Source organism: Phoenix dactylifera, chromosome 18, assembly GCF_009389715.1.
Source record: "Phoenix dactylifera cultivar Barhee BC4 chromosome 18, palm_55x_up_171113_PBpolish2nd_filt_p, whole genome shotgun sequence".
NCBI lineage: Eukaryota > Viridiplantae > Streptophyta > Magnoliopsida > Arecales > Arecaceae > Phoenix > Phoenix dactylifera.
Window position 1 is genome coordinate 1,931,574 of NC_052409.1, and position 26,811 is coordinate 1,958,384.

The window sequence follows — 26,811 nt, forward strand, 5'->3', positions numbered from 1 at the left end:
ATTGGTGATCGGCAGATTGGGTTTAATGGTAAAATAAATCGCTTTAAAGTCATGATTATTTTTAAAAAAGGAAAAAAGTGGGAGACTCGTAATTGCACCCACTCCTCCTGTACCCAAGCACTCATGACCCTGAGAGGTTGACGCAACCGAGGGGGGCCGCACTAGTTGATCTAACGGTACCCTATTTAGATCACAAAGAAGAAAAGATCACAGCCATTCATAATGGATGGTGCGAGATCATAGCTGCCATCAATAATGTGGGGACCGTGTTCCCTCCACATCACTAACCATGTTAATCAGGTCCCACGTGTTACCAGGCGCATGGCACTGACCTCCATTGTTCCGCGTCACCATGCAGCGAATCCCTTTCTCTAGACTTGTGTATCGCGTCGAAGCAAAGCATGGAACCGATGGGCCCCGTCTCCGTCGCCGCCACGAACCTTCTCGCGTCACCTCCCAACCTCTCGCTTTATTTCATGGAAGCTTCTCGATTGTTTATAATACTCGGTGATGGGATTTATCAGCCTTTCTACCAAAAACACGACCCCGGTCCCAGCCTCGTGGCATTCCCGGAATTACATCCAGAACCCAAGGGGCATTTCCTAAACGCGACCGCCCAATCGCCTACGGGATCGCCATAAATCCCCCTTCAATCGCCCCCCACCTCTTCGTTCTCAATCTCTTCTCATCTGCCTGCTATTTTCTCGTTCGAAATTTCTAAGAAATCCAAAGCGATGGCGTCGCGCTACGAGTTGGAGGTGACCATCGGATCGGCGCGCGACCTCAAAAACGTGAACTGGCGTTACGGCGATCTCCAGCCCTACGCCGTCGTCTGGATCGACCCCGTCTCCAAGTGCTCCACCAAAGTCGCCGTCGACGGCGACGTCAACCCTGAATGGGACGAGAAGCTCGTCCTCTCCTTGCCCCCCGGCCAAACCCTCGACGACGCCGTTCTCTCCATCGACGTCGTCCACGCCGGCGCCGCCGGTGACGTCAAGCCCCTCGTCGGCTCCACCCGTCTCCCCCTCCGCGAGGTCATCGACGACGCTGGCATCGGCGGCAAGGCATCCCGCACCCTCAAGCTCAAGCGCCCCTCCGGCCGCCCGCAGGGCAAGCTCGACGTCAGGGTTGCCGTCAAGGAGCCCTCCCGCTACTACGACCCCTACGCCCAGCCCTACGGCCAGCGATCCGCCTCCCGGGACTACTCGTACGGCTACGGCCAGCCCTACGCGGCGGCGCCGCCTCCGGCGGGGTACCCTTACTCCGCCCCGCCGCAGCCGGCGGCGGGATCCGGTTACGAGTACGGGGCACCCGCGCCGGTTTACGGAGCTCCACCGGTGTATGCGGCGGGGTCATACGGGGGGACGGCGGCGACGGGATCATACGGGGCGCCGCCAGTGGCGGCGGTAGAGGAGAAGAAGAAGTCGAAGTTTGGGATGGGGACGGGTCTGGCGGTTGGGGCGGTGGGGGGGGTTCTTGGGGGTTTGGCGTTGGCGGAGGGAATAGATTACGTCGAGGACAAGGTCGCCGAGGATGCGGCGGAGAAGGTGGAGGACGATCTCGCGTACGATGACGGCGGCTACGACGGTGATGACTTCTGAGCTCTCAGATCAAAATAATAGATAACTAAAAGCAAAGCAAGTTTGTGTTCTAATTAGTAATTTCATCTACCCGAACGCTATACCTTTTGTTACATATAACGGTTGGATGTTTTGGAATTAATGGTTTTATTTCGATCTCGGTGTGGGTTTAATTCATGAGATGGTATCATGTTGTTTTCTTTTTGGGGGCTTTTGAAAGAAGAATGGTATATAGAGCCTTTGCTTATGTGTGAAGGGGAGGATAAGCATATGCTTTGGAATTGTGCTTCGGATGCTTATATTGCATCAAATGTCAAGGAATTTGTTTGTATGCTTGTCCGGCGTTTTATATTTTGTTAAGTTGCTTGTCAGTATGCATGGAGTTCTTTGGATGTGGGTCCAGCTCGACGTCCCAAGGGATCACAATAATTTTTGGGTGGTGGCCGTCTTCCAAAATACAATGTAGAGATATATGTGACTAGGAGTTACGATCCACAATAATCTTATAGATGAAAAATACCATTAAAATCGAAATAATTTTGAAAGACTTGCAAACGTTTGTTTCGTAGTGTTTTTTGGATGTGGAAGTCAAGCTGGACCAAGTTAAATTGTTATGTTTTCTAGACTTGGATGAGGTTGGGTTGAGTTGAATCTAGTTAGACTGTAAGGTATACGAATGGTGGGTTGTGGGGTCTCAATTTGTGAACCCGGATTTCGGTTGCCTAGGATGGTGAGTTTAGGGCTTATCTTGGACTTTGTCTTCCAACTAATAATTAAACGCCCAAAAATAAGATTGTCGATGGGCCGGTCGATCTGAAATTAAGAAAAAATGTTCCTTAAGGGCCTAAAACCATTGAAGTAGGAAAAGATTGGATCCAATCTCTTAGGATTCATGGAGAAAAGTGGGTCAACAGAAAAATAGAGAGATGTCCATATTTTGTTTGAGCTTTTATAGACAAGAGGTGAGAAACTAAAGTTCAATTTCCACCGACTAGAAATTAGAATAATATTTTTTTGAAAAGTGCACTTAAGTTTTTATATAGAATAAGATAAGATTTTTTTCTTTTTTTAAGGGCATAACAAGTTTTTTATACAAGAGTCTTGAGATCGAGACTTCGAGACTATAAAGAAGCTGAAGGAGATAAAATTAAGAATCCAATCAAAATAAACACATGAATCAAAACTAATCTAGAAGGCAAAAGAATTTAGGTTTGGATTTGTCTCTTATCTGCTACTCCCCGGGATGAGACTCCTTCGGCCATGAAGGAAGACGCTTCTAAAAAGGATCCTAGCCCACTCTGGCACCAAAGGTAAGCCAACGGGCTACTTCGGATTTTAGGCTGGCCATATTGAAAATTCTCCACTTTTAAAAAACTTCTTGCCACTAAGGTGGTAGCCTGTTGGTAAGGGTGCGATAATTCCATCCGAGTTGTCCGGATTCGAAACGCGTGGGCGTCGATTAAATTAGAAAACCGAATACCCCATGCTCGGACGACTCGTTGGCGGATATGTTTTCTTTCTATCTGTACCAAGATGGCACTGGGGTGACGTACCTATACGCGAGACGGTGAGCCCACAAGTCGGAGAAGGCACGCGAAAATCTGTGATCTGTATCGAACATTCTCTGATGGAAGGAGAGTCCAGTAGGAGCTGCTACGCGGATGGGCTGATCCCTCCCCTCCTCTCCTATTTTTTACCAAAAAAAAAAAAACTCCTTTAAAAGTTCCCAGGGTTTGCAAAATGACATAAACCATGCTTTGAAAGTTCTGGCTGAAAGTGTAGAAGACAATAAATGCAAAAATTAATTCTCAAAAACCAAATGGAATTACTGAAACTTCAGCAGGTTCAAAATGCCAGCGGCCAAGGATTATAGTGCATATTCTGTCTTTACATGTACTAGCAATTAGCATGCTGGAAAGTCCTACGGTCAGGAAGAAAACCATTCAGATACTGGACTATTTTGACTTGTCCCGTGCGTTCAGAGAAGGAAATCAGCCAGCAGATCGTCCAGCGGCTTTGGGAATTAACTAAGAATTTATTTCTATAGCTCACTACCTCATGAGATTAGAATGTTGGTGATGGCAGATAAAGCTGCTACTTGTTTCATTAGACAGTAAATTTTCTTTTGTTTTCTTCTTGGATCTTAGACCCCTTGTAGCCCTCCTCAAAAAAAAAAAAAAAAAAAAACAGCCGAGTAGATGCTCTTTTCTAGATATAAATTATTATACTTTGTATATTGTCGTTATTTTTAAATTTTATGAGTAGTTTTTTGCATGCAATCTGTTGCTGGAAATTGGACCCGGGGGCCGCCACGAAGCCAGGGGAAGGAGGGGCTCCGCCGCAGGGACAGTGGATGACCGTGCGCTGGCTGGTGGCGTCCTCCTGGAGGGGTGCAAGTCCGCCGTAGGAGCGGTGGTCGATGGCGTGCCGGCGGGTGGCGTCCTCCTGGGGGGCGTAAATCCTGCAAGAAAACCGGTGGCCGGGCTCCCCGGCGCCGGCCCTCCGATGCTTAAATCAGAGGGGGCAAATATGTGGAGAGAGCAGGGAAGAGAGTCTGTGGAGAAGACAGAGAGAATATTTGGATAAGATCAAGAGGATCAGTTTCCTCAATTGTCTGTGTTGTTTACTTCTCTCCACCCGGTCTAGGAGGGTTCTCTCCAGCTTCGGGTTTTTCCTCCTGTTTTTGGTCCTCTTTTTGGTCCTCTCCCCCTTTTCCCCTCTAGGTTTTCTTTTATAGAAGGATTTTTGTTACCTGGAAGGTGACAGGAGGTTTGTCCTGTTTTGTAATAATTGGGCACGATTTGGCCCATTAATGGCGTGGTGGAAAATAAGGCCGAATCAGACCGGAACCAGGGAGTTGTCACGGTCGATCGGACCTGTTGGGGTGGTTGAACCGCCGGCCGTGGTAGGCCTGGGGTCTGTGGATGGTAAGTGCATTTATTACCGAGTGAACCGACGGTCAGGGAGAGCCATACGCTTTGATGGTTCAGTGATCCGGAGATCGCCTTGAGCCGTGTTCATTAAATGACTGAGTGCATCGGAGACTCGAGGGGGTCTCATGCATTAATGGCAGGTCGTGCCGAATACCTGCGGAGATCTTTTGCCTTGATGGCTTGGAGATAGCGGCAGGTTGTAGTGGAGTTGTCATGTCCCTCAGGCTTAGAGGGTTAGGCGGAAGTTGAACATTTGGTCCAAGGCAATCGGCTCGGCAGGGGTGCCGAGCCGAGCTGGTCGCCCAATGGGGCGCCCTGTGGCGGAGTTGCTTCATAGTACTTCTGCTCGGCGCCCTTTGGGCGAGCGTCTTTACTTGCGCTCTTTGGTTGGTTTCCTGGTCGGCGCTCTTTAGGCAAGCGCTTTCTCTGGTCGGCGTTCTCTAGCCGGGCACCCTGCTGATCGGCACTCTTCGGTCGAGCGCCTTTCTGGCCGAGCATCCCTACTTGGTCATTTTGGTTGGGCGCCTCTTCTTGGCGCTCTCTCTGGTCGGTGCTCTCTAGCCGAGCACCCTGCTGGTCGGCACTCTTCGGTCGAGCGCCTTTCCGGTTGGCACTCTTTGGCCGAGCGCCTTTCTGGCCGGCGCCCGTTGGCCGAGCGCCTCCGTGACGGTATGACTTGGGGTTTTTCCCCCAACACTACCCCCCGATTTCCGAGTTCCAGTTGGCTACCAGCTGAAACGTGGGAAGTAGCTTCAGTTGGGTCATTACAGATTCCGAAAATCCTAATTTATTGCGCGTTTTGAATTATCAAGCGCTTCGAGGTGTCTTTAATAGGTGGCGTCTCTTCCTTCCCAAAAAGTCTCATTATTGGGACGCTTTTTGCGAAGCGTCCTCGCGTCGTGGGCTCATGATGGAGCCGCACGATCCGATGGGGCGCTTCGGCGTCCGAAGCACTAGCCCTAATTAAATGCGTCGTTCTGTCTTTTGGACCGACACGCGTCGTCATCTAAACAGGATACAGCGTTTTTCTCGCTGATCCGGGCCGTTGGGGAGGTCTATTTAAACTCTCCCCTGGCCCTCTGTCCTCTTCCTATTGTTTTCTGCTTCCAGCTTTCTATTCTTCCAGTCTTCCTCAGACCGAAGTCCCTTTTCTCCGGCATCTTCCCCAAATTGTCCTTTTTGCTTTTTTGATCCTTTTCTTCCCCTACAATGGGTTCTCTCCCCAGTGAAGTCGTATCCACCATGAGCGTTCTGGAGGTCGAAATGACCGAAGAGTGGTTTTTCCCTCTTCAGGGGTTCCGTTTGGAACCCGCCAGGCGAAGGGATCGGATAACTGATCCTCCGGTAGGCCGGATCGGAGTGCACCAGGAGTCACTCTGGGCCGGCCTCCGATTTCCTCTTCACAGCTTCGTGAATGAGTTGCTGACAGTATGCCGGTTGGTCCCGGCGCAACTCACTCCGAATGCTTGGAGGACAGTGATGGGTTTCCTGTCACTGTGTTTATTGCAGGGGATTCCGACCTCTATTAACGTTTTCCGGCGACTTTTTGTCTTCAAGTCGAATCCGGAAGACGGGGAGTGGCTTTACATCGCCCTTCGGGCGGGTCGGCCACTCTTCCATGGTGCCCCTTCGTCCATTCATGGCTGGAAGGAGAAGTTCTTCTTCCTTGGCTCTGAACGGTCCTGGGGGTTTGACCCCAGGTGGGGGCCTACCCATCTTAAGTAAGTCCATCAACAGGCCCCCCCAGCTTTCTCCGCGTGAGCAGGAGACCCTCGACACCATCCGCGGCCTTGGGGACGGGATCTTGCTGAACGGCCTCATTAGTGAGGATGCTCTGATGAACGTGGGGCTGAGCTCGGCACGTCCTCAGGGTAAGGATAATAGCAACGCCTCTTTCATTTCCTTAATTGTTCTAATGTTCTAATTTTGTTCGTCTTTGCAGACATCGCCAAGATGGTGACCAAGAGCGAGGTCCTCTACGCCCGCTATCAGAAGAGGGCAGCCGAGCTCTCGGGTGAGCCCACCGAGCCGAGGAAGAAGCAAAAGGTCTCGGCAACCTCGACTCCCTCGGCGGCGGCAGTAGCCGAGGCGGGTCCTTCCCGCCCCGCGCATCCCGAGGCGGGCCCCTCTCGTCCCGCACATCCCGAGGCGGGCCCTTCTCGCCCCGCGCGCCCCGATGCTGGTCGGGGGGACGGCGCGGATTCCGGGGGCTCGGGCTCCAGGGGAGCCTCAGGGGCGCCCCCGTGCCCGGCGCCTTTAGCGCAAGTTCCTGGTCGGCAGGATGCTTCAGTTGCCGATCAGGGGAGGAGATCCGCGGGTCCCGTGCTTGCACGGCCCGCTATAGTCGTGCGGCGGTCAGATCGGCCGCTCGTCCGACCCCAGCCCCCTAGCTCCGAACCAGGGAGCAGTCAGGGAGCTTTGGGGTTGGCTCCACCTAGGCCAGCCGACGCTGGCCTCCCGAGTTCGTCAGGCTCGGAAGAGCGGGTGCCTTTTGCACCCACTTGGTCGGTGTTCGAGGGCGATTCAGCCCTCGAAGATCCTCGAGTAGCGCGCGAAGTATTTCGGCTCGCGCTGCTCCCGGCTGACCGGGCCGCGATGCAGTCCATGAGCTACAATGCTTTCATGGACATTACTCGCTGCAACGCCGTTCAGGTAAGTAAAATTTTCCTCCTGTGTAATCTGTATAGATTTTTTACTAGTGGCGCCTCACGTTTTTCTTTTCGTCTCTTTTATAGCATTTGCACGAGACGGAGATGCTGATGCACCTAGTCCAAGAATACCGGGAGAAGGCCAGGAGGTGCCAGCGCAGTTACGACGAGGCCCAGGCGAGGTACCTAGCCGCCGAGGCGAAGTACCAAACCGCCGAGGCCGAACGTCAGGTGCTCCAAGGAAAAGTTGGAGCATCCGAGGAGGGAGTCCGAGCTCTGACCGCAGAGCTTGAGAAGGAGAAGGGCGCGCACGCATTGACGAGGTCCGAGCTGCGCGCCGCAGAAAGCCGCCTGGCCAAGGCCGAGCAGGCGCTGGCCGCCCGCGGGCAGGAGGTGGAGAATGCCCGCGGCCGCCACTTAGAGCTCGAGCGGGGGCTAAGGGACCTTGAGCGGAAGGCCGCCTATCATGAAGCCCGGGAGCTCGAGGCTCGAGAGCAGGCTCAGAACGTGGTGAGGCTCTTTCGCGAATCGGCGGAGTTTCGCAACCTCCTAGAAGAGGAGGGCGTGAATGGGCTAATCCAGGGCTTCCGGGATTTCCGCAACCAACTGCGGCAGCTCCTCCCGGATTTTGATGTAAACCTGCTCCAGCCGGGAGCAGGGGTCGAAAGGCCGGCTGCGGAGGCAGAAACTCCGGGGACCGAAGCGGCCGTAGCCGTCCCCGAAGTGACCGAGGTCGCCTCCGAGGCTACTCCTATCGCTGCCAAGGCCACCGAGGGGGTCCCGGCTGCTGAGCCAACCACTCCTGGCACTGCTGAAGCCGAAGTGGTCGAGCTCGAATCTTAGTGTAATTTTTGCTTTATTTTGTTTAAGTCGGGATGGCCCCCCATACTTGTAAGGGCCAAACCCGAATTTTCGTACTTAGCCTACGGGCTTTTTGGAATGAATATCTTTTTCAGAAACTCGCCTATTGTAGTCCAAGTTTCTCTGCTCGGATCCGTTTTAGGTTCCGAGGATGTGGGCTCTAGGGCCTCAGCTTTTACCCGCCACAGGGCTTTTAGGTTCGGCTTGCCGAGCTCCGCTGCTCGGTCTTTCAACGCTTATGCCAAAGGGATTTGGTCTCGGAGAGTCTTTCCGAGCTTAGTCCAGAATTCGACCAAGCCCTAAGGCGGCCTCTAGGACTTAAATTTTAACGAAGTTAGTGAACTTTGGGTCCGAGCCTCGAGTTACCAGGGCGGACCAGATTCTTTCCCACCAATTGGGTTGAATACTCGTCAGCTCGTGACAAGGATTCACCATAGTATAGTAGTTTGGTGTCGTGAGCATTCTTTCGCCGAGGCGATTGAAAATGCTCTTCTGCTCGGAGTCCATTTTTTGAGGACGTCGGCAGAGATCCGAGGACAATAGATAATGTAAAAACATTAATGTAAAAGCATAAATGGGTACCTTGTACCGTGTGCGTCCTCGCGCCGAGGCGACTGAAGACGCTCCTCTGCTCGGGGTCCGTTCTTCAAGGACGTCGGCAGAGAGAAGTCCAAGAATAAAATAATGTGAAGACATTAAATAAATGGGTACCTGGTACCAAGTGCGTCCTTGCGCCGAGGCGACCGAAGACGCTCCTCTGGTACCAAGTGCGTCCTTGCGCCGAGGCGACCGAAGACGCTCCTCTGCTCGGGGCCCGTTCCTCGAGGACGTCGGCAGAGAGAACGAGCCGAGCTCGTGGGTTGAAGTCGGTGGAGAACGAGCCGAGCTCGTTTGGTCAATGAAGACCACGTCCCAACGTATTGGGGCATCCCGGTAACCGGGGCATCCCGACGTCTCGGGGCATCCTGACCGTAGTCAAGGTAGGCGAACGAGCCGAGCTCGTCTGGTCAGAGAGGACCGCAACTCATAGTCGGGGAGCACGAGCCGAGCTCGACGGTGGAAGCCGATGGAGAACGAGCCGAGCTCGTCTGGTCACCTAAGACCGCACCCCGACGTCTCGGGCCATTCCGGTAACCGGGGCATCCCGACGTCTCGGGGCATCCTGACCAGGGTCATCTTGACCGTGGTCAGGGTAGGCGAACGAGCCGAGCTCGTCTGGTCAGAGAGGACCGCAACTCATAGTCGGGGAGCACGAGCCGAGCTCGACGGTGGAAGCCGATGGAGAACGAGCCGAGCTCGTCTGGTCAGAGAGGACCGCAACTCATCTCGACGTCTCGAGCATCCCTTTAGCCGGGGCATCCCGACGTCTCGGGGCATCCCGACAGATCGGGGCATCCCGACGTCTCGGGGCATCCTGACCATGGTCAGGGTAGGCGAACGAGCCGAGCTCGTCTGGTCAGAGAGGACCGCAACTCATAGTCGGGGAGCACGAGCCGAGCTCGACGGTGGAAGCCGATGGAGAACGAGCCGAGCTCGTCTGGTCACTTAAGACCGCACCCCGACGTCTCGGGCCATCCCGACGGATCGGGGCATCCCGTTGTGGCAGGGCATCCCAATATATTGGGGCATCCTGACGTCTCAGGGCATCCCGATGAATCGGGGCATCCCGACATCTCGGGGCATCCTGACCGTGGTCAGGGTAGGCGAACGAGCCGAGCTCGTCTGGTCAGAGAGGACCGCAACTCATAGTCGGGGAGCACGAGCCGAGCTCGACGGTGGAAGCCGATGGAGAACGAGCCGAGCTCGTCTGGTCAGAGAGGACCGCAACTCATCTCGACGTCTCGAGCATCCCTTTAGCCGGGGCATCCCGACGTCTCGGGGCATCCCGACAGATCGGGGCATCCCGACGTCTCGGGGCATCCTGACCATGGTCAGGGTAGGCGAACGAGCCGAGCTCGTCTGGTCAGAGAGGACCGCAACTCATAGTCGGGGAGCACGAGCCGAGCTCGACGGTGGAAGCCGATGGAGAACGAGCCGAGCTCGTCTGGTCACTTAAGACCGCACCCCGACGTCTCGGGCCATCCCGACGGATCGGGGCATCCCGTTGTGGCAGGGCATCCCAATATATTGGGGCATCCTGACGTCTCAGGGCATCCCGATGAATCGGGGCATCCCGACATCTCGGGGCATCCTGACCGTGGTCAGGGTAGGCGAACGAGCCGAGCTCGTCTGGTCAGAGAGGACCGCAACTCATAGTCGGGGAGCACGAGCCGAGCTCGACGGTGGAAGCCGATGGAGAACGAGCCGAGCTCGTCTGGTCACTTAAGACCGCACCCCGACGTCTCGGGCCATCCCGACGGATCGGGGCATCCCGTTGTGGCAGGGCATCCCGACCGTGGTCAGGGGAGGAGAGATAAACCTGACACCATGAGATAATCAGGAGAATCGGTGAGCTCGGAAATCATAAATTAATTATGAAATGAAATCCATAGAATGAAATTCAATAATCGAATAATGAGGAACCCCTTGGGGTTCTACTGATGGTACACGCGGAGATTTTTAGAGCTCCAGCTCCGCGGAATGAGAGTCCCGTCTAGGGACTCTAGCTGATAAGTCCCGGGTCGGCGGATGCGCGTGACTCGGTTTGGTCCTTCCCAGTTCGGGGCCAGCTTCCCTTGCTCAGTTGGTCGGGAGGCTTCAGCTCTTCTGAGGACAAGCTCCCCTGGTCTGAAAGATTTGACTTTGACCCTCGCGTTGTAGTACTGAGCTGTCTTTTACTGGTACCTCGCCATACGAACTCGGGCGACCTCCCTTGTTTCCTCGATCAGGTCGAGGTTGCTTCTGAGCTGCGAAGAGTTGGAGCTGGCATCGTGGTGCTCGACTCTTGGAGAGGGAAGTCCAATCTCCAGTGGAATGACGACCTCCGTCCCATAGGTCAAGTTGAAGGGAGTCTCGCCGGTGGGGACGCGGAACGTAGTCCGGTATGCCCACAGGACATTGTATAGGTCTTCGACCCATTGCCCTTTGGATTTGTCGAGCCTGGCTTTGAGACCCTGCAAAATAGTACGATTTGTTACCTCGGTTTCTCCGTTCGTCTGAGGGTGCGCGACCGAGGTGAAGCGATGGTCGATGCCAAGCTCGGAGCAGAACTCTCTGAAATGGATGTTGTCGAACTGGCGACCGTTGTCAGAGATAAGGATGCGGGGAAGCCCGAATCTGCAAATAATGGACTTCCAGACGAAATCCCGCATCTTCTGCTCGGTGATCCGGGCAAGGGGCTCGGCTTCTACCCACTTAGTGAAGTAGTCGATGGAGACGACCAGGAACTTCCTTTGTCCGGTGGCCAGTGGAAATGGCCCGAGAATGTCAATTCCCCATTGGGCAAAAGGCCAAGGGGATCTGATAGAAGTCAAAGGAGCCGAGGGCCGGCGTTGAACATTGGTGTTCCTTTGGCACCGGTCACATCTTTGGACGAAGTCCATAGCATCCTTCTGGAGTGTCGGCCAATAATATCCTTGGCGCAGAATTTTGTGGGCCAATGCTCGCCCTCCTAGATGGTTTCCGCAGATTCCTTTGTGGACTTCGCGCATGGCGTAATCAGCCTCCGTTAGGCGGAGGCATCTGAGGAGGGGAGAGGTGAAGGACCTCCGATAGAGCTTTCCCTCGTACAGTATGTACCGGGTGGCGAGGCGCTTGATTCGGCGAGCCTCTTGTTCATCAGTGGGGAGGACTTCATCTTGCAGGTAGCTGGTGAGCTCGTCCATCCAGCTTGGCTCGAACTCGGTGCAGAGGGTCTGCTCGGGCTCGTCTGTACTGGGCTTTTGGAGATATTCCAGTACCGCCTCTTTGGGAAGCTCGCTCATGCGAGAGGACGCCAGCTTTGATAGCTGGTCGACCCTAAGATTCTCCGACCTTGCAATATGTTGAATATGAAAGGATTCCAAGGTCGAGGCGAGATCCCGTATCTTCTGAAGATACTTCTGCATGGTCGGGTCTCTGGCTTCGAAGTCGCCCGCAATTTGGTTGACGACGAGCTGAGAATCACTGAAGGCCTTCAAGTCCTTTATTCCTAGCTCTTTGGCTAGCTTGAGCCCGGCGACAAGTGCCTCATACTCCGCTATATTATTTGAAGCGGGAAACTCAAGGCGCAAGGCTTGCTCGGCGACCACCCCCTCCGGGCTGGTGAGGATGAATCCTGCTCCGCTACCCCCCGAGTTTGAAGAGCCATCGACATGCAGAGTCCATGTCAAACTCGGGGTCTGCTCCGTGGGTGGCTCGGGCTCGGGCTCGGGCTTGGCCTCATCTGGTATAGTGCACTCGACGATAAAGTCTGCGAGCGCTTGTGCTTTGATCGCCGGTCTGGGTCGGTACTTGATGTCGAATTCTCCGAGCTCGATAGCCCATTTGGTAATCCGACCCGCACGATCTGATTTCTGTAGGATCTGCTTGACCGGCTGGTCGGTCAGCACAGCCACTGTATGAGCTTGGAAGTAGAGTCGGAGCCTCCGAGCCGAGATGACCAAAGCATAGGCAGTCTTCTCAAGCTTGGAGTATCGGGTCTCGGCGTCCCTCAAGACCCGGCTGGTATAATATACTGGCTTCTGGAGTTTGCCCTCCTCTCGGACCAGGACCGAGCTTACTGCAACAGGGGAGACAGCTAGATATAAGTAGAGGAGCTCACCCCGTTGAGGCTTCGTGAGCAGGGGAGGGGAAGCCAGTAGGCGCTTAAGCTCTTCAAAAGATTGCTGGCACTCGTCCGACCACAAGAAGTTCTTTGGCTTCTTGAGGGCTGCAAAAAATGGAAGGCAGTGCTCGGCCGAGCGGGAGATGAATCTCCCGAGGGCTGCCACTCGGCCCGTGAGCCGCTGTACCTCCTTGACCGTCCTAGGAGGCGTCATCCCTTGGAGGGCTCGGATCTTCTCTGGATTGGCCTCAATTCCTCGTTGTGTAATGATGAAGCCGAGGAATTTGCCGGAGGTGACCCCGAATGCACATTTGGCTGGATTAAGCTTCATCCGGTACTTTCGGAGTGTGGAGAATGCTTCCCTGAGGTCGGCTATATGGTCTTGCGCCACCTTGCTTTTCACCAGCATGTCATCTATGTAGACCTCCATGTTTCGGCCTATTTGGTCTTTGAAGATCCGGCTGACCAGTCTTTGATAAGTTGCCCCGGCATTTTTTAAGCCGAATGGCATCACCTTGTAGCAGTAGGTTCCCCCGTCGGTGATGAAGGCTGTCTTCTCCTCATCTTCTGGCGCCATGCGGATCTGGTTGTATCCGGAAAAGGCGTCCATGAATGCCAGCAGCTCGTGACCCGAGGTGGAGTCCACGAGCTGGTCGATGCTGGGGAGTGGGAAGCTGTCCTTCGGGCAGGCTTTATTCAGGTCGGTGTAGTCCACGCACATACGCCACTTCCCGCTGGCTTTCTTGACGAGGACCACATTGGCGAGCCACTCCGGGTAGGCTATCTCCCGGATGAAGCCGGCCTTAAGGAGTTTGCTGACCTCCTCGGCTACTGCTTGCTGTCGTTCAGGGGCAGCGCCTCGCTTCTTCTGCCGCACGGGCTTACTGGTTGGCTTTACTTGGAGCCGGTAGACCATGATCTCGGGATCTATCCCCGGCATGTCTGCAGGCGACCATGCGAAAACATCCATGTTGTCTCGCAGGAAGTTGACGAGGCAACCCCTCTCGTGCTCGTCGAGGCCGGAGCCGACCTGCACGGTTAGCTCGGGAAAGTTCTCTCGTAAGGGAACTTGGATCAGTAACTCACCAGGCTCTACCCGCTCTTTCTGGGGGTTGACCCGTGCCTCCATAACCTCAGTTGTGGGCTGGTCAGTTGCTGGGGCAGGCACCTCGGCTGATCGTCTTGCCTCGTGGGTCGCCAGGTAGCATCGCCTTGCTACCATTTGGTCCCCTCGAACTTCGCCGACTCCCTGGCTGGTGGGGAATCGCATAAGCAAGTGGCGAGTTGAGACCACCGCTCGGAGGGCGTTGAGGCCTGGCCTTCCGAGGATGGCATTGTAGACCGAGGGAAGGCGTATTACGAGGAAGCTCATCCCCACAGTACTTTCGCGGGGGGCGAGCCCGGCTGTGACCAAAAGGTCGATCTCGCCCTCTACTGGGACTGAATCCCCAGTAAATCCAACTAACGGGGCATTCATCCTCCACAGCTGTTCTTTGGTCATCCCCATTTTACAATATGCACCAAAGTACAAAACATTCGCCGAGCTTCCATTATTAACTAAGATGCGTTTTACATCGAATCTATTTATAATCATGGAGATGACCACGGCATCATCGTGGGGAGTTTCGACTCCCTCTAGGTCGTCGTCTGAAAAGGAGATGGCTTCAGAGGCGCGCAGGCGCTTTGAGGAGGTTTCTTCCTCCGAAGCTTCTCCAGCCGAGGCCCCACCTCGGATAGTGTTGATGACGCCGGCGATGGGCCTGTTGGCATTCGAGCCTTCAGGCTGTGCTGCTCCTTCGGCTGGCCGCTTCTCTTCACGCTGGCCTTGCACGAATCGATCGAGCACCCCTCGGCGGATGAGTGCTTCGATCTCATTTCGGAGCTGGTAACACTCCTCGGTATCATGTCCGTGATCCCGGTGGAAGCGGCAATACTTCCGGGGATCACGCCGGATTCTGGTGTCTGGCTTCGGAGGTGGGAGCCGGATGTGATCCCGACTCTCAATCTCCATGAGGATTTCAGCCCGAGGAGCGTTGAGGGGAGTGTATCTTTCATACCTCCTTTCGGGTGCACGGGCCTGCAGTGGGAACTTCGGGCGGAGGGGTGACCTCTGCTGTGGCGGTCCCCTCAACCGGGGTGGACTCTTTGGGCGGGGCGGATTCTTAGCTCGCCGCGGAGACGGGCTTCTGGGCTGGCCGCGCTCCTCGCGGCGTCTCTTCTTGGAGTTCTGCTCGGTTCCGCCCCGCCTAGCTGCCACGGCTTCTTCCGCCTTGGCGTATTTTCGCGCCCGAGCGAACATTTCAGTGAGGTCCGCGGGGAAATTCTTCTCAATCGAGAAGAGGAATCTATAAGACCGGGCTCCAGTCTTCAGTGCTGACATGGCGATGGACTGGTCAAGCTCCCGGACTTCCCATGTTGCGGCGGTGAACCGATCCAAGTACTCCTTGAAGGATTCTCCCTCCTTTTGTTTAATGTCTAGGAGGGAGTCGGACGTCCGCCGCTGGGGTTGGCTGGCGGCAAAGTTGCCAGCAAATTGTCTGCCAAGCTGCTCGAAGGAAGAGATAGTACTCGGCTTCAGCCCGGTAAACCAAAGTCGGGCTGGCCCTCGGAGCGTCGCCGGAAAAGCTTTGCACATCATGGCCTCCGAGGCTCCTTGTAGGGCCATTAAGACCCGGTAATTTTTCAGGTGGTCAAGGAGATCAGCCTTGCCGTTGTAGGGCTCCACCTGGGGCATCTTGAACCGTAGCGGAACCGGTTCATCTTCAATCTCCGGGGAGAAGGGCGACTTCGTAGTAAACTCAAAGTCACCATCACGCCCCGACTTCCTTCCGTGGAGTGCCTGGATTTGGCGCTCCAACTTCTCGACCTTCTTGTCGAGTTCATCATTCTGGAGGATTGCTGCAGCGGTTCGTTCGAGCGCAAGTTGCGCTAGAACCGACTCAGCTTCTGAAGGCTGTGGCCAGCCTCCGTGGCCCCTGGCTGGGTGCTTTCTCCAGAGGGAGGCCTGGACTTGGGAGTCCTGACCTCGAAGGGGAAGTCCGCTTGTAGGAGGCTCCGGTTGAACTGGAGCCGGAGGAGGCGGTGCCGCTGGAATGCCCCTGGGTTGCAAGCTTTGGACGGCGGTAGCCAACGCCTGCACTTGCTGCGCCAGGGCATCAAACTGCTCCGGTCGAACTTGAGGTGCTGACTCGGCCGGAGGTGGTGAGTTCCGAACGGAACGTTCTGGACTTGGTGGAGGACGTCGAGAGGCGTTGGAAGCCCCTTTGCTTCTTAGCTTCATGGCAGCGAACTCGGGCCCTTCCTCTAGCGCCAACTGTTGCTGGAAATTGGACCCGGGGGCCGCCACGAAGCCAGGGGAAGGAGGGGCTCCGCCGCAGGGACAGTGGATGACCGTGCGCCGACTGGTGGCGTCCTCCTGGAGGGGTGCAAGTCCGCCGTAGGAGCGGTGGTCGATGGCGTGCCGGCGGGTGGCGTCCTCCTGGGGGGCGTAAGTCCTGCAAGAAAACCGGTGGCCGGGCTCCCCGGCGCCGGCCCTCCGATGCTTAAGTCAGAGGGGGCAAATATGTGGAGAGAGCAGGGAAGAGAGTCTGTGGAGAAGACAGAGAGAATATTTGGATAAGATCAAGAGGATCAGTTTCCTCAATTGTCTGTGTTGTTTACTTCTCTCCACCCGGTCTAGGAGGGTTCTCTCCAGCTTCGGGTTTTTCCTCCTGTTTTTGGTCCTCTTTTTGGTCCTCTCCCCCTTTTCCCCTCCAGGTTTCCTTTTATAGGAGGATTTTTGTTACCTGGGAGGTGACAGGAGGTTTGTCCTGTTTTGTAATAATTGGGCACGATTTGGCCCATTAATGGCGTGGTGGAAAATAAGGCCGAATCAGACCGGAACCAGGGAGTTGTCACGGTCGATCGGACCTGTTGGGGTGGTTGAACCGCCGGCCGTGGTAGGCCTGGGGTCCGTGGATGGTAAGTGCATTTATTACCGAGTGAACCGGCGGTCAGGGAGAGCCATACGCTTTGATGGTTCAGTGATCCGGAGATCGCCTTGAGCCGTGTTCATTAAATGACTGAGTGCATCGGAGACTCGAGGGGGTCTCATGCATAATGGCAGGTCGTGCCGAATACCTGCGGAGATCTTTTGCCTTGATGGCTTGGAGATAGCGGCAGGTTGTAGTGGAGTTGTCAGGTCCCTCAGGCTTAGAGGGTTAGGCGGAAGTTGAACATTTGGTCCAAGGCAATCGGCTCGGCAGGGGTGCCGAGCCGAGCTGGTCGCCCAATGGGGCGCCCTGTGGCGGGGTTGCTTCATAGTACTTCTGCTCGGCGCCCTTTGGGCGAGCGTCTTTACTTGCGCTCTTTGGTTGGTTTTCTGGTCGGCGCTCTTTAGGCAAGCGCTTTCTCTGGTCGGCGTTCTCTAGCCGGGCACCCTGCTGATCGGCACTCTTCGGTCGAGCGCCTTTCTGGCCGAGCATCCCTACTTGGTCATTTTGGTTGGGCGTCTCTTCTTGGCGCTCTCTCTGGTCGGTGCTCTCTAGCCGAGCACCCTGCTGGTCGGCACTCTTCGGTCGAGCGCCTTTCCGGTTGGCACTCTTTGGCCGAGCGCCTTTCTGGCCGGCGCCCGTTGGCCGAGCGCCTCCGTGACGGTATGACTTGGGGTTTTTCCCCCAACACAATCTATAATACTAAAAATGTAACAAATAACCGAGTTCTACCCAAAACGTGATTCAATACTCGGTCTTCTTCCGCTCTAATATTAGGTCCAGATATAGAATTTTAATTGAGTTTAGGTTTGGATTCAGGGTTTGCTATATATTATGGTATAAACTAAGATTTGCCGTACCACTCCATACCATCAGTCCAAGGGTGTACCATATATAAAAAAAAATTGGTACGAAACTCAACTTTAAAATGGTACAAATCTTGTATCATCCTGTACTATTCCGTACTAAGATGTACCGATATATATTAAGGCACACTAAGATGCGAACTATATAAGAAGAACCATGATAAAAAATAAAAAAAATGGCTAAAAAATTATTTTAGTATATGATGCATATCATACCATATCGACTATATTTTACCAAATTGGTAAAATACTAACATGGTATTCAATATCGAGATTGTAGACTTTGGTATAAAAGAATCATGGAAAAGCAGGAAAAAATAGTAATTCATCGACTTGTTCTTTCGGTAGTAGAAGCTCAGACAAGTAGGTGATCCGAGACGGATTATAATTGACACCTTGCTTTTCTGATAATGATGTGGGTTCCGCAAGTTCAGCTGTGTGGGGGTAGGTTCTTTTTCCTTCACTATCGAAAAGCGGTTCCCTCTTGGTGCTGGTCTCGGCCTTGTCTCTCTCTCTCTCTCTCTCTCTCTCTCTCTCTTCTCTTTGAATTGTGTCCGAAACCGGTTCAGCTAGGGGTGACAATCGGGTCGGGTCAGACATCAACGGGTCGGGTCAGATATAGGTCGGGTCAGAAAATCATAAATCTGAACCTGACCTGTTTATTAAATAGGTCAGAAATTACAACCTGAATCCGATCTGTTTATTAAACAGGTAACCCGACCCGACCTGTTTAACATGTTTAATAAACTGCCCAACCCATCCCCACCTACCTAACTCGACCCGACCCGTTTAACAATTGTGCTCGGGGACCTCGGCAGCTTAAAAAATTTCAACAATTGTGCCCGTCGTCGGGCTTCACCGATCGGTTCACCGATCGGAGGAGATGGGAGAGGCGAGATGGGTCCTCTGCTTCACCGCTTCAGTAGACCTCCGGTCGTCGCGGCTCCTCTTTCGTCGCCGGCGGGCTCCGATCGGTTCGGCAACGGCAGCATCTGGCTCCGAACCCCAAGCCCCCGCGGAGATCGCGCCCCGGGAACCCAAATGCCATGGCTTCGCAAAAGATCACGGACGAAGGGATGATCCAGATCCTTGGAGGAGATCTAGAGTTAGGGTTTCATACCTCGCAAAGATCCGAATCCTTGGAGGAGATCTAGAGTTAGGATCCCAGCAAAGGGGGTCCGGCCGTAGAGAAGCTCGTAGAGGAGGACGCAGCGCTGCCATGGGATTGTGGGAGCGGCAGGTGGCGACCTCGTGGGCGACATACTCGTGGGTGCCGACGAAGGAGCAAGACCGGGGCGGCGACTAGCTCGGCGACGAATCGCCGGGAGGGGAGGGAGGAGGCTAGAGGCCGGCTTGCAGGGGCGGAAGAAGAGGTCGGGGAGGCAGGAGGGGTCGGCGGCGCCGTCGGAGGGGTCGGAGGCAGCGGGCTTGAGGGTGGGTTCAGGTTGAACCAAACCGAAAAAAAAGCGCAGCGATGCCCAGCAGCCCTGGTGAACTTGGAGAGAAGGTTTTAAACAGGGGACGGCCTGACGGGTCTTTGTGGGCTGTAGGCCGTGGCCCTTATCCAATCTGACCCATATATTAAACAGGTTATTAAACGGGTTATACAGGTTAAATGGGTCAGATATCTAAAATCTGTATCCGACCCAATTAATAAATAGGTTAAACAGATCAACTTGTTTATGACCCGAACCTGTTTAGGCTAAATCCAAATCTATTTATGGTGGATCGAACATGAGTCGGATTGACGGGTCGAATCATATTTTGCCATCCCTAGGTTCAGCTATCCACTTCCAATATTGGGCTCGGACTTGATTAGTTATAAACTGTGCTTTGGGGAAAGAAAAGACTCCAGCTTCGTCTCACGTGGACTGCACGTGTCCATCTAAGGTCCCGGTTAAAATGCCACTGGGAATCCCGTAGCTTTGTCGGGAGGTTTTCCTTTGCCTCGGGGTTTGCAGGGGAAACTCCGTCTTCTTCTTCCATCTCCTGCCCCTTTTATTGCCGACACGGAGAGGATTTCTCTTTGAGGTACTCTGAAACGTTCTTGGATTCAATTGAACGGATTTTGATCGATGTTGTTTCAAATTAATCTTTCGATTTTTCTTTTCTGGGTTATCTTCATATAATTTAGGGTTTGATCGGTTTTGTTTTGGTTTGTAGATGAAATCTTTAGGTTATCTGACTGTTTTTTTTTTTTGATTATTCTTTCAGCTTGGTTGGATTGGTTTGAATAACCGTATTTGATCTGCGTGAAGGTATCTTAGGGGATTTGTTTTTAATTTAACTGTGGGTTTCTATACGCAGAAAAGATGATCTTCTTAGAACATGGTTCTTAAATTAGGTTTTTATTCTGATATTCTATTTACATGGTTCTTATGGACGACGCTTTGTTCTTTCTATATATCTATACTTGTGTGATTTTGTGCTCTAAAAATTTATAAATCTCTCTCTCTCTCTCTCTCTCTCTCTTTGTTTTTGAGAGAGAGTTTTTTTTGGGAGCTTTGCATTATAAGATACGTTATTTATGTTTTCTTAGTTCATTTACCAGAACTCAAAAATCTTTTTTTGTTTATTTGTCTCCTGTGTGTTTTTCACTTGAAAAGGTGTAACCTTCGACAGGAGTGCCATGTTGAGTTTTGGGTAGCAATTTAGAATTCATTGTCTCAAGTTTTTCTTCCCGGTTTTATATGTATGCGCCATTTTTTCTTTATGGTTTGTCTATGTAGAAGATATATATGTTCTTAAGAAAAAGAAAAACAGGTAAAAGAAAGCGCAACCATTGGCTAGTTACATCCACAAGCAGAACCCAAAGCAACCCAAGTAAAAAACAGGTAAAAGATGTATATGTTCTTAAGAAAAACAGCTAAAAGATATATTTGTTCTTAAGAAAAAGAAGAACAGGTAAAAGAAAGTGCAACCATTGGGTTAGTTACATCCAAAAGCAGAACCCAAAGCAACCCAAGTAACCGCAACACCTTAGAACAGGGCATATCAAACCTAAGCCCAAATGGAGTCCAAACCTGGTAGAAAGGGAAGTATTTGTTGCTATATATTACTCAATTTGATGGGATAAGTACTTTTATTGCTTGTTTATCTTTATCATTTTATAAGGTATAGGGGAATATGATATTTTTAGCTTGTGGGATCTAACTGCATGGTTATTTTAAACTTAGATGGTAAATGCATTTGTTGCTGCTTTTTGATTGTTCTATTTAAGTTCCTTCTCTGATTTTTACCTTTGACAAAAAGTTGATGGAAATTTCTTATTTGGTTTTCCAGTTAATACAACAATTCTTTTATTTTAGGATTTTTTTTGTTTACTCCCTGCATCTCTGGTACGCGATAGTCACAATGATCCGATATTTCTTTTATGTATTAGCTGATAATTTCTTGATTGAGTTGGGTTTCTGCTGACATATTAATTGAAATAAGTGTTCATCTCTATCTACCGGGTTTTGATAAGCATCTAGTTTTTTATTTCACCTTATTTGTATTTGCAAGTCTGACTCCAATATGCCTGGTTTTATGTTAGAGCTTGAGTTTTGGAAAAATGGCACACAACAAGAAAGAGGACAAGGAGACCTCTCTCCATGGAGCTGACTGGGAGGTTGTTTCTCTCACAGCATCCATGTATGCTGCTGCACCTGGTCCAAAACAATATGAGCCAACAGATGAGAGTATAACTCAGGACTTTGACAATAATGAACCAGAATTTCCTGAAACAATGTTCATGTCCAGTCACTTTGGTTTCCCACCAAGCAAACATGAGAAATTTCCAATAGAACCTGACTACAGTGAAATTGACAATGAATTCAGGGATCAAGATGTAAGCCATGCTGAAGAGTATGGTAATGGGCCCAACAAGACCCATAAAGAAAGTTGCAAGGATAAGTCTGATGACAGCCTACATGGTTTTCAGTTCTTCTTTGACAATGGAAAGGGTCTGTCTGTCAGTGATATGGAGTTTGGGGAGGGCAAGTCATTACAAGATTTGAGCTTGGTTGGTGAAGATTCAGTTATACTTGATGCTTACCATGCAGAAACAGATACAAGTAGCTCGATTATCTGTAGTGAGAGCTCTGACATTGCCAAGCCCAATAATCCTTCTTACCAAAATCCAGATTCTCCAAATTTTACAAATGCTTCAGAGCGGAGCGAAGAAAACAAAGAAGATGCCTCTTACCTTCCATGTGAAGCATGGTGGAAGAGGAAGGCAGTACTTCTGTATAATCATGTGAAAGAAACGAACACATTTTGGTCTGTCTTTGTGGCTGCTGCTATGATGGGGCTTGTGATTTTGGGACAACGTTGGAAGCGAGAGAAGTTGCAGATTCAGCAATTTAAATTACACTTTAGAATCAACAGTGAGGTATGTTGGTTTTCTTTCAAGAATTTATGCCATGATGTGCTCATCAATTTAACTATTACCTTTTCAACTTGAAATGTTCGTTGTCCTAATATTCTTTCAAACATCCCTTTGTAGTCACACAAACACCTTAGTCAAGTCTAAAATTGCATTCGGTTAACCCTAATGATAAGTTAACTGAGGCCTTTTTTTCATGTGTCATATATGAGTGCCATGTTGTGTTGTGCGGGCATTGTAGCGAGGAATCTTATTGTCAAGAGGGGTGCCCTATTGGAGAAGCAGGAAAAAACCTGAGAAACAGGGGAGATAGTTAAGCTACCTAATTCTATCTTGTGAATGAATGAAAAGAAAATAAACGAACTGTTCATGAACCATGAGTAAATTTATGACAATTTTGAATCGATCATGTTACAACCTTCGCCCCAAACAAGATGTTCAAGAAGAAAAATGAGAGCTTGATGATCGTAGAGAGAAAATAAAAGAAAGAACACAGAAAAGCACAGTATTTGATGGTTTAGTGTCAAATGGGATATTTGCTTGACGTATATCATCATGATATAACCTGATCTAGCATGACTAAAGCACTCGAGTTCTGACAGTATTTGATGGTTTAGTGTCAAATGGGATATTTGCTTGACGTATATCATCATGATATAACCTGATCTAGCATGACTAAAGCACTCGAGTTCTGACAGTCTTCATTCTTAATGCTTGATATGATTTTAACTCGTAAATGCACTTTTTAACACCTCAGTACTTTTTTGAAGTTGTTTAAGTGGTATATTTCTGTTCGTTTGACAATATGGCATGGTCTCCACCAAAAATTAGCATTATTATTGTTGAATTCTTCTAGACACTGCTAACTATCAGGTGGCTGGTTAACTTAAAGGCTTGTAAAATACTTTTAAGTTCTGCCTGAGGTTTAACTTGTTTAGGAGAAGCATGTGGTGCCTCCTTTGATATCTTGCCTCTATTCTTTTTGTTTTCCTCTTTTTTTTCTATCCTCCCAAATAATGCAAGTGGTTATTCTATAAATATCTAAATGATACTTTCTTATTGTTATTTACTTAGTAACTCATCGTTTTACATTCTGATGGACTCAGTGGCACATGCTGTCAACACTTCTGAGGTTTGACATGTCTATATGGAAGCCTGTAATTCCTCCTTAATTCTCCCAATTTCTATATTTTCTGTCAGGTTCTTGGCTTGGGGAGGTTGTCAAGATGTGTATAGCATGCATTCTCTTATGTAGGAATTGACTGTATCATCAGATTAACATTTTAAGTTGCAGTTTGGTACAAATGTGGCTCTTGTCTTTTACTATTTTACTCATTTTTTAAAAAATTTCTTAAATGTCTATCTGATCATGCCTTCTATTTTTCTTTTCCTGTATTGCAGACTTCCTCTTATGCTTATAATTATATAGCAATAATTCAGTTGTTACATAAAGTTTTAACATTAGGTCTTATGCTTGTCACTTGAATTTATTCAATGATGTGCTTGATAACAAACTCCTTTTCCTTTTCCTTTTTTTTTTTTTTTTGCTTTTCCTGTCAATAAATCAAATTGTGTAAATTTTCTCTTATTCCTTTAGTCAGATGCTTTAGCAACTCTGTTTGATTCCTGAAATACTAGAATGTGGCACGTGCAATGTATGTCTTGTTTTATTTTTCTAATAAAAAAATACTTGAATAAATCATGGATGCTAGTAGGACTTGAACATCTGACCTTCTGGCTAACAGCCACATGAAGAAAAGGAAAAGTACAGATAGAACATGCGATAGGGAGAAGCTGTACGAGGAAATGTGCAGGATGAGAAAAGGTGGGGTGAGGAAAAGTTGACAGTTAGACATGCCTCATGCACAGTTACAATAGGGGGTTGGCATTTTATAATAGAATAGATATAATCAAGCTCGTCAACTTGTTCTAAATTACCTCGTGAGATGGGAAAAGCGGGTGAGAAAATGTGGACTGTCAGACATGCCTCGCCCATGGTCACAGTAGGGGAGTTAGCATTATATAGTAGAATATGTGAAACATATGTGAATACCTAGAAGCTGCTCTAGTGCTTTTCATAACCTTGGTCATATGGATTGTATATTAGCTTATTTGCATCAAAAAAATATCATAGTTTTTATTGCGATATATCTGAAAATGTTTAGTTTTGATTTTGATGTATCTTATAAGCATTTCCTTTTGGAGAAATAAACAATGACCTGCAAGTGCCTTGTTTTTGTCCATCTGTTATGATTGTATGATTCAATCCTCTTTTTAAAGAGATTGGTCTAGCCAGTGGAAGTTTTTTTGGATGGTGGGTAAGTGTGACATGCTAAGATGTCTAGTAGCATCTTACCGGTCAATCCTCACCTGTCTAATTATTTTCTGTAGTGCTCACCACTGTTCTTGGACCTATGTGTCATCTATTAAGCCTAGCATATGGAGTAAGTCAAATCTATGGATATCTATGGCCACCTAATCTTCAAGAGGAAATTCTGGTATTATTCGTGTTTGTTAGAAAAGCAGAATCTATGCTATATTTGTGTGGTGTAGAAGCTGCTGGTGATGGCTTACAGGAAACGTGCAAAATATATAGAGGCTGATAGTTGAGTTTTATGGTCATCGGTGGTTGAGATAGGAATAAAATAAATTGTAATAAAACTTACATGCTTACCTTAATCCAGCCTCCTGTAACTTGCCCATTAAAGCATAACAAAATAAACTAAAGGATAAAGACAGATCAAAATATGCCTTCTAGGCGGACTTGAAATCCTTATTTGGAAAGGATTTTACAGTCCTAAATTAAATTAATTATTCATGGAAAGGTGTTGGTCCACTTAAAATGCTCTTTTTGTTAGTTAATTCTTAGACCCAGTATTTCCTAAAATACCTGGACAAAGAGTAAGAAAAACTATTGCAGCCAAGGTTTGCAAACCTACTATCAGACCCTGTACCGGTGCGCAACCGGTACATCCCTTACCAAGTGTCGGTACGGTATATACCTTGGTACCGACACCCTATACGGGAGGCATACCGAGTCTCAATACCCTATTGATATGGTACAGTACATCCTGTACCAAGGGCTACTGTCTGAGATTGCAAACCTATTTTCAGCTCTAGAAACCTTGCTCAAATTTGAGAAAGAAGCCTCTATGAGTTGGCGAGCTTTCTGGTTTCATTATATCCTAAACAAAACCCAAAAATTTAGGCAGCCATCCCTTGGATTTTTATTCTCTCTCTCTTTCCTCTTATAAGATATCTAGAGTTGAAATCCAAGATACTGGGGAGGTGGGCAAGTAACTACCGCCCCCTTTTGCCTCGTGGCTCCCCCTGCGATGCTTATTGCGGTTGTTATTGGCTTATTGCTACTCTCTAGTGCTCCTCATGCTCTGCAACCTTCTCTCTCTATACTGTTTAGGACTTGCATTGCAATCTCTTGATTATAGCAACACTGGCTGTTCTTTATTTTAGCATTTTTTGCAATTTAATATCTGGATTGCATGTGGACAAGATAGATCACTTTGTGGATCTCCATGTGGCAATATAACACCATCATTCATCAAATTTGCAGGTTTACTGCCTTGATTTTTGAGCTAGATATCATAAACTATGTGCTCAAATTTGGAATGCGTGCCAGATTATTGTGAATTATTTTGGTTGAGTGATGCTGACTTGTGATAATGAGTTTGGTTTTTCAAAACAGTTAATCCGAATAAATGAATGATTAGTTAATCTCTAGGGATAATGAACTGCTTTTTGGTTTGATTTTTTTTTCCCCCACTGATCAGCATTTGCAATAAATTGATGGTGAGTATTCGTAAGTCCAAGTTTTCCTCCTCCTGACTTATGTATTGTTTCTGTTTGTTTTGTGGCTGCATTACTTTATTAAATGTTTTACATGTCATTAATTATTCATCTACTATTGACACACTTTTTTATATTAAGAAAATAGGGCAATTCTGAGCTCTCTCAAGTCAGCATGCTCTATGTTGCAGTAAATGGTGAATACAAGTTTTTATCAGTCTTATGTCAAGTTCTCTTGCCATTAAGTTGAATCTTATTTAGTCTCGACAACTTTTGATGCAACAGGGTGTAGGCTGGAAATCAGGACCAGTTAGCCGGTTTAAAGACATTCTGGTAGGTGAACATGAACACGGTCCACAGATCTGTGGTAATGCTGTATTCAACCGTTGAGATGTTAGCTGATGTCAATAATGATGTTGACGAAAAAATATTAGTAGGGTAAAGAGGGCACAGGGTTTGCAGGGAGCTTTGGGAATATAATTACTATTGTGCCTCTGGTAGGATTGCCATGATTGTGTTAGATGCGACTGGCTTTTCAGATGGTGTTGTTGCATGTTGTGTGGATATGTAAACTCTAAGTAGTATTTTGAATATGTAAATATGAGAAAGCTGTATATAAAAAGTCAGTAAATAATCCAGTTCCAGTTGGACGTTATGCTGCAATCATGTTATTTCTTATCTCGACGGACGGATGTTGTAAGTTAAACCTAGGAGATTGATTGATAACAATAGGTTCAGAAGACAGCGGGGACATGATTACTGGACGGCGTGATTCTTTGATTGTTACCGAGGGTGGTAATTGGTTGGATTAAAAATTTGTCAATCCGATCTATTCATTAAGTCAAATATTTAGATTTGAATTTAATCTATTTATTAAATAGGTGAAGTTAGGGTATATAGATGTAAATGGATTATATATATTGAGCAGGTTGGATTAAGTAAAACAAAATTGGATTAGGTAGATTTTAAATGGATTAGATAGGTATTAAACAGGCTTAATATTTAATTATTAAAGTGGTCAAAATGGATTAAATATGTTAAAGTTAAGCAGGGATAGATAGGCTATCCGGTTTATAATTTAAATTTATTTATATCAAA

General features: G+C 49.4%; 2 protein-coding genes across 3 annotated transcripts; both read left to right on the top strand.

Annotated features, from left to right (window-relative positions):
* Positions 1-560: 560 nt before the first annotated feature.
* Positions 561-1,915, top strand: LOC103698987 (protein SRC2). Its single transcript, XM_008781034.4, has one exon. It carries the CDS (start codon positions 735-737, stop codon positions 1,599-1,601), a length of 867 nt encoding a protein of 288 aa, XP_008779256.1. The 5' UTR covers positions 561-734; the 3' UTR covers positions 1,602-1,915.
* A 17,497-nt stretch (positions 1,916-19,412) lies between these two features.
* LOC103698972 (ATG8-interacting protein 1-like) lies at positions 19,413-26,376 on the top strand. 2 transcript variants are annotated; one of them, XM_008781027.3, is made up of 4 exons: positions 19,413-19,574; positions 21,079-21,915; positions 25,855-25,910; positions 25,999-26,376. In XM_008781027.3, exons 2-3 carry the CDS (start codon positions 21,097-21,099, stop codon positions 25,870-25,872), a joined length of 837 nt encoding a protein of 278 aa, XP_008779249.2. In that variant the 5' UTR covers positions 19,413-19,574; positions 21,079-21,096; the 3' UTR covers positions 25,873-25,910; positions 25,999-26,376. The 2 variants fall into 2 exon arrangements, with proteins under 2 accessions (XP_008779249.2, XP_008779246.2); XM_008781024.3 differs by lacking the exon at positions 25,855-25,910 and having other exon boundaries at positions 19,414-19,574.
* Positions 26,377-26,811: the final 435 nt, after the last annotated feature.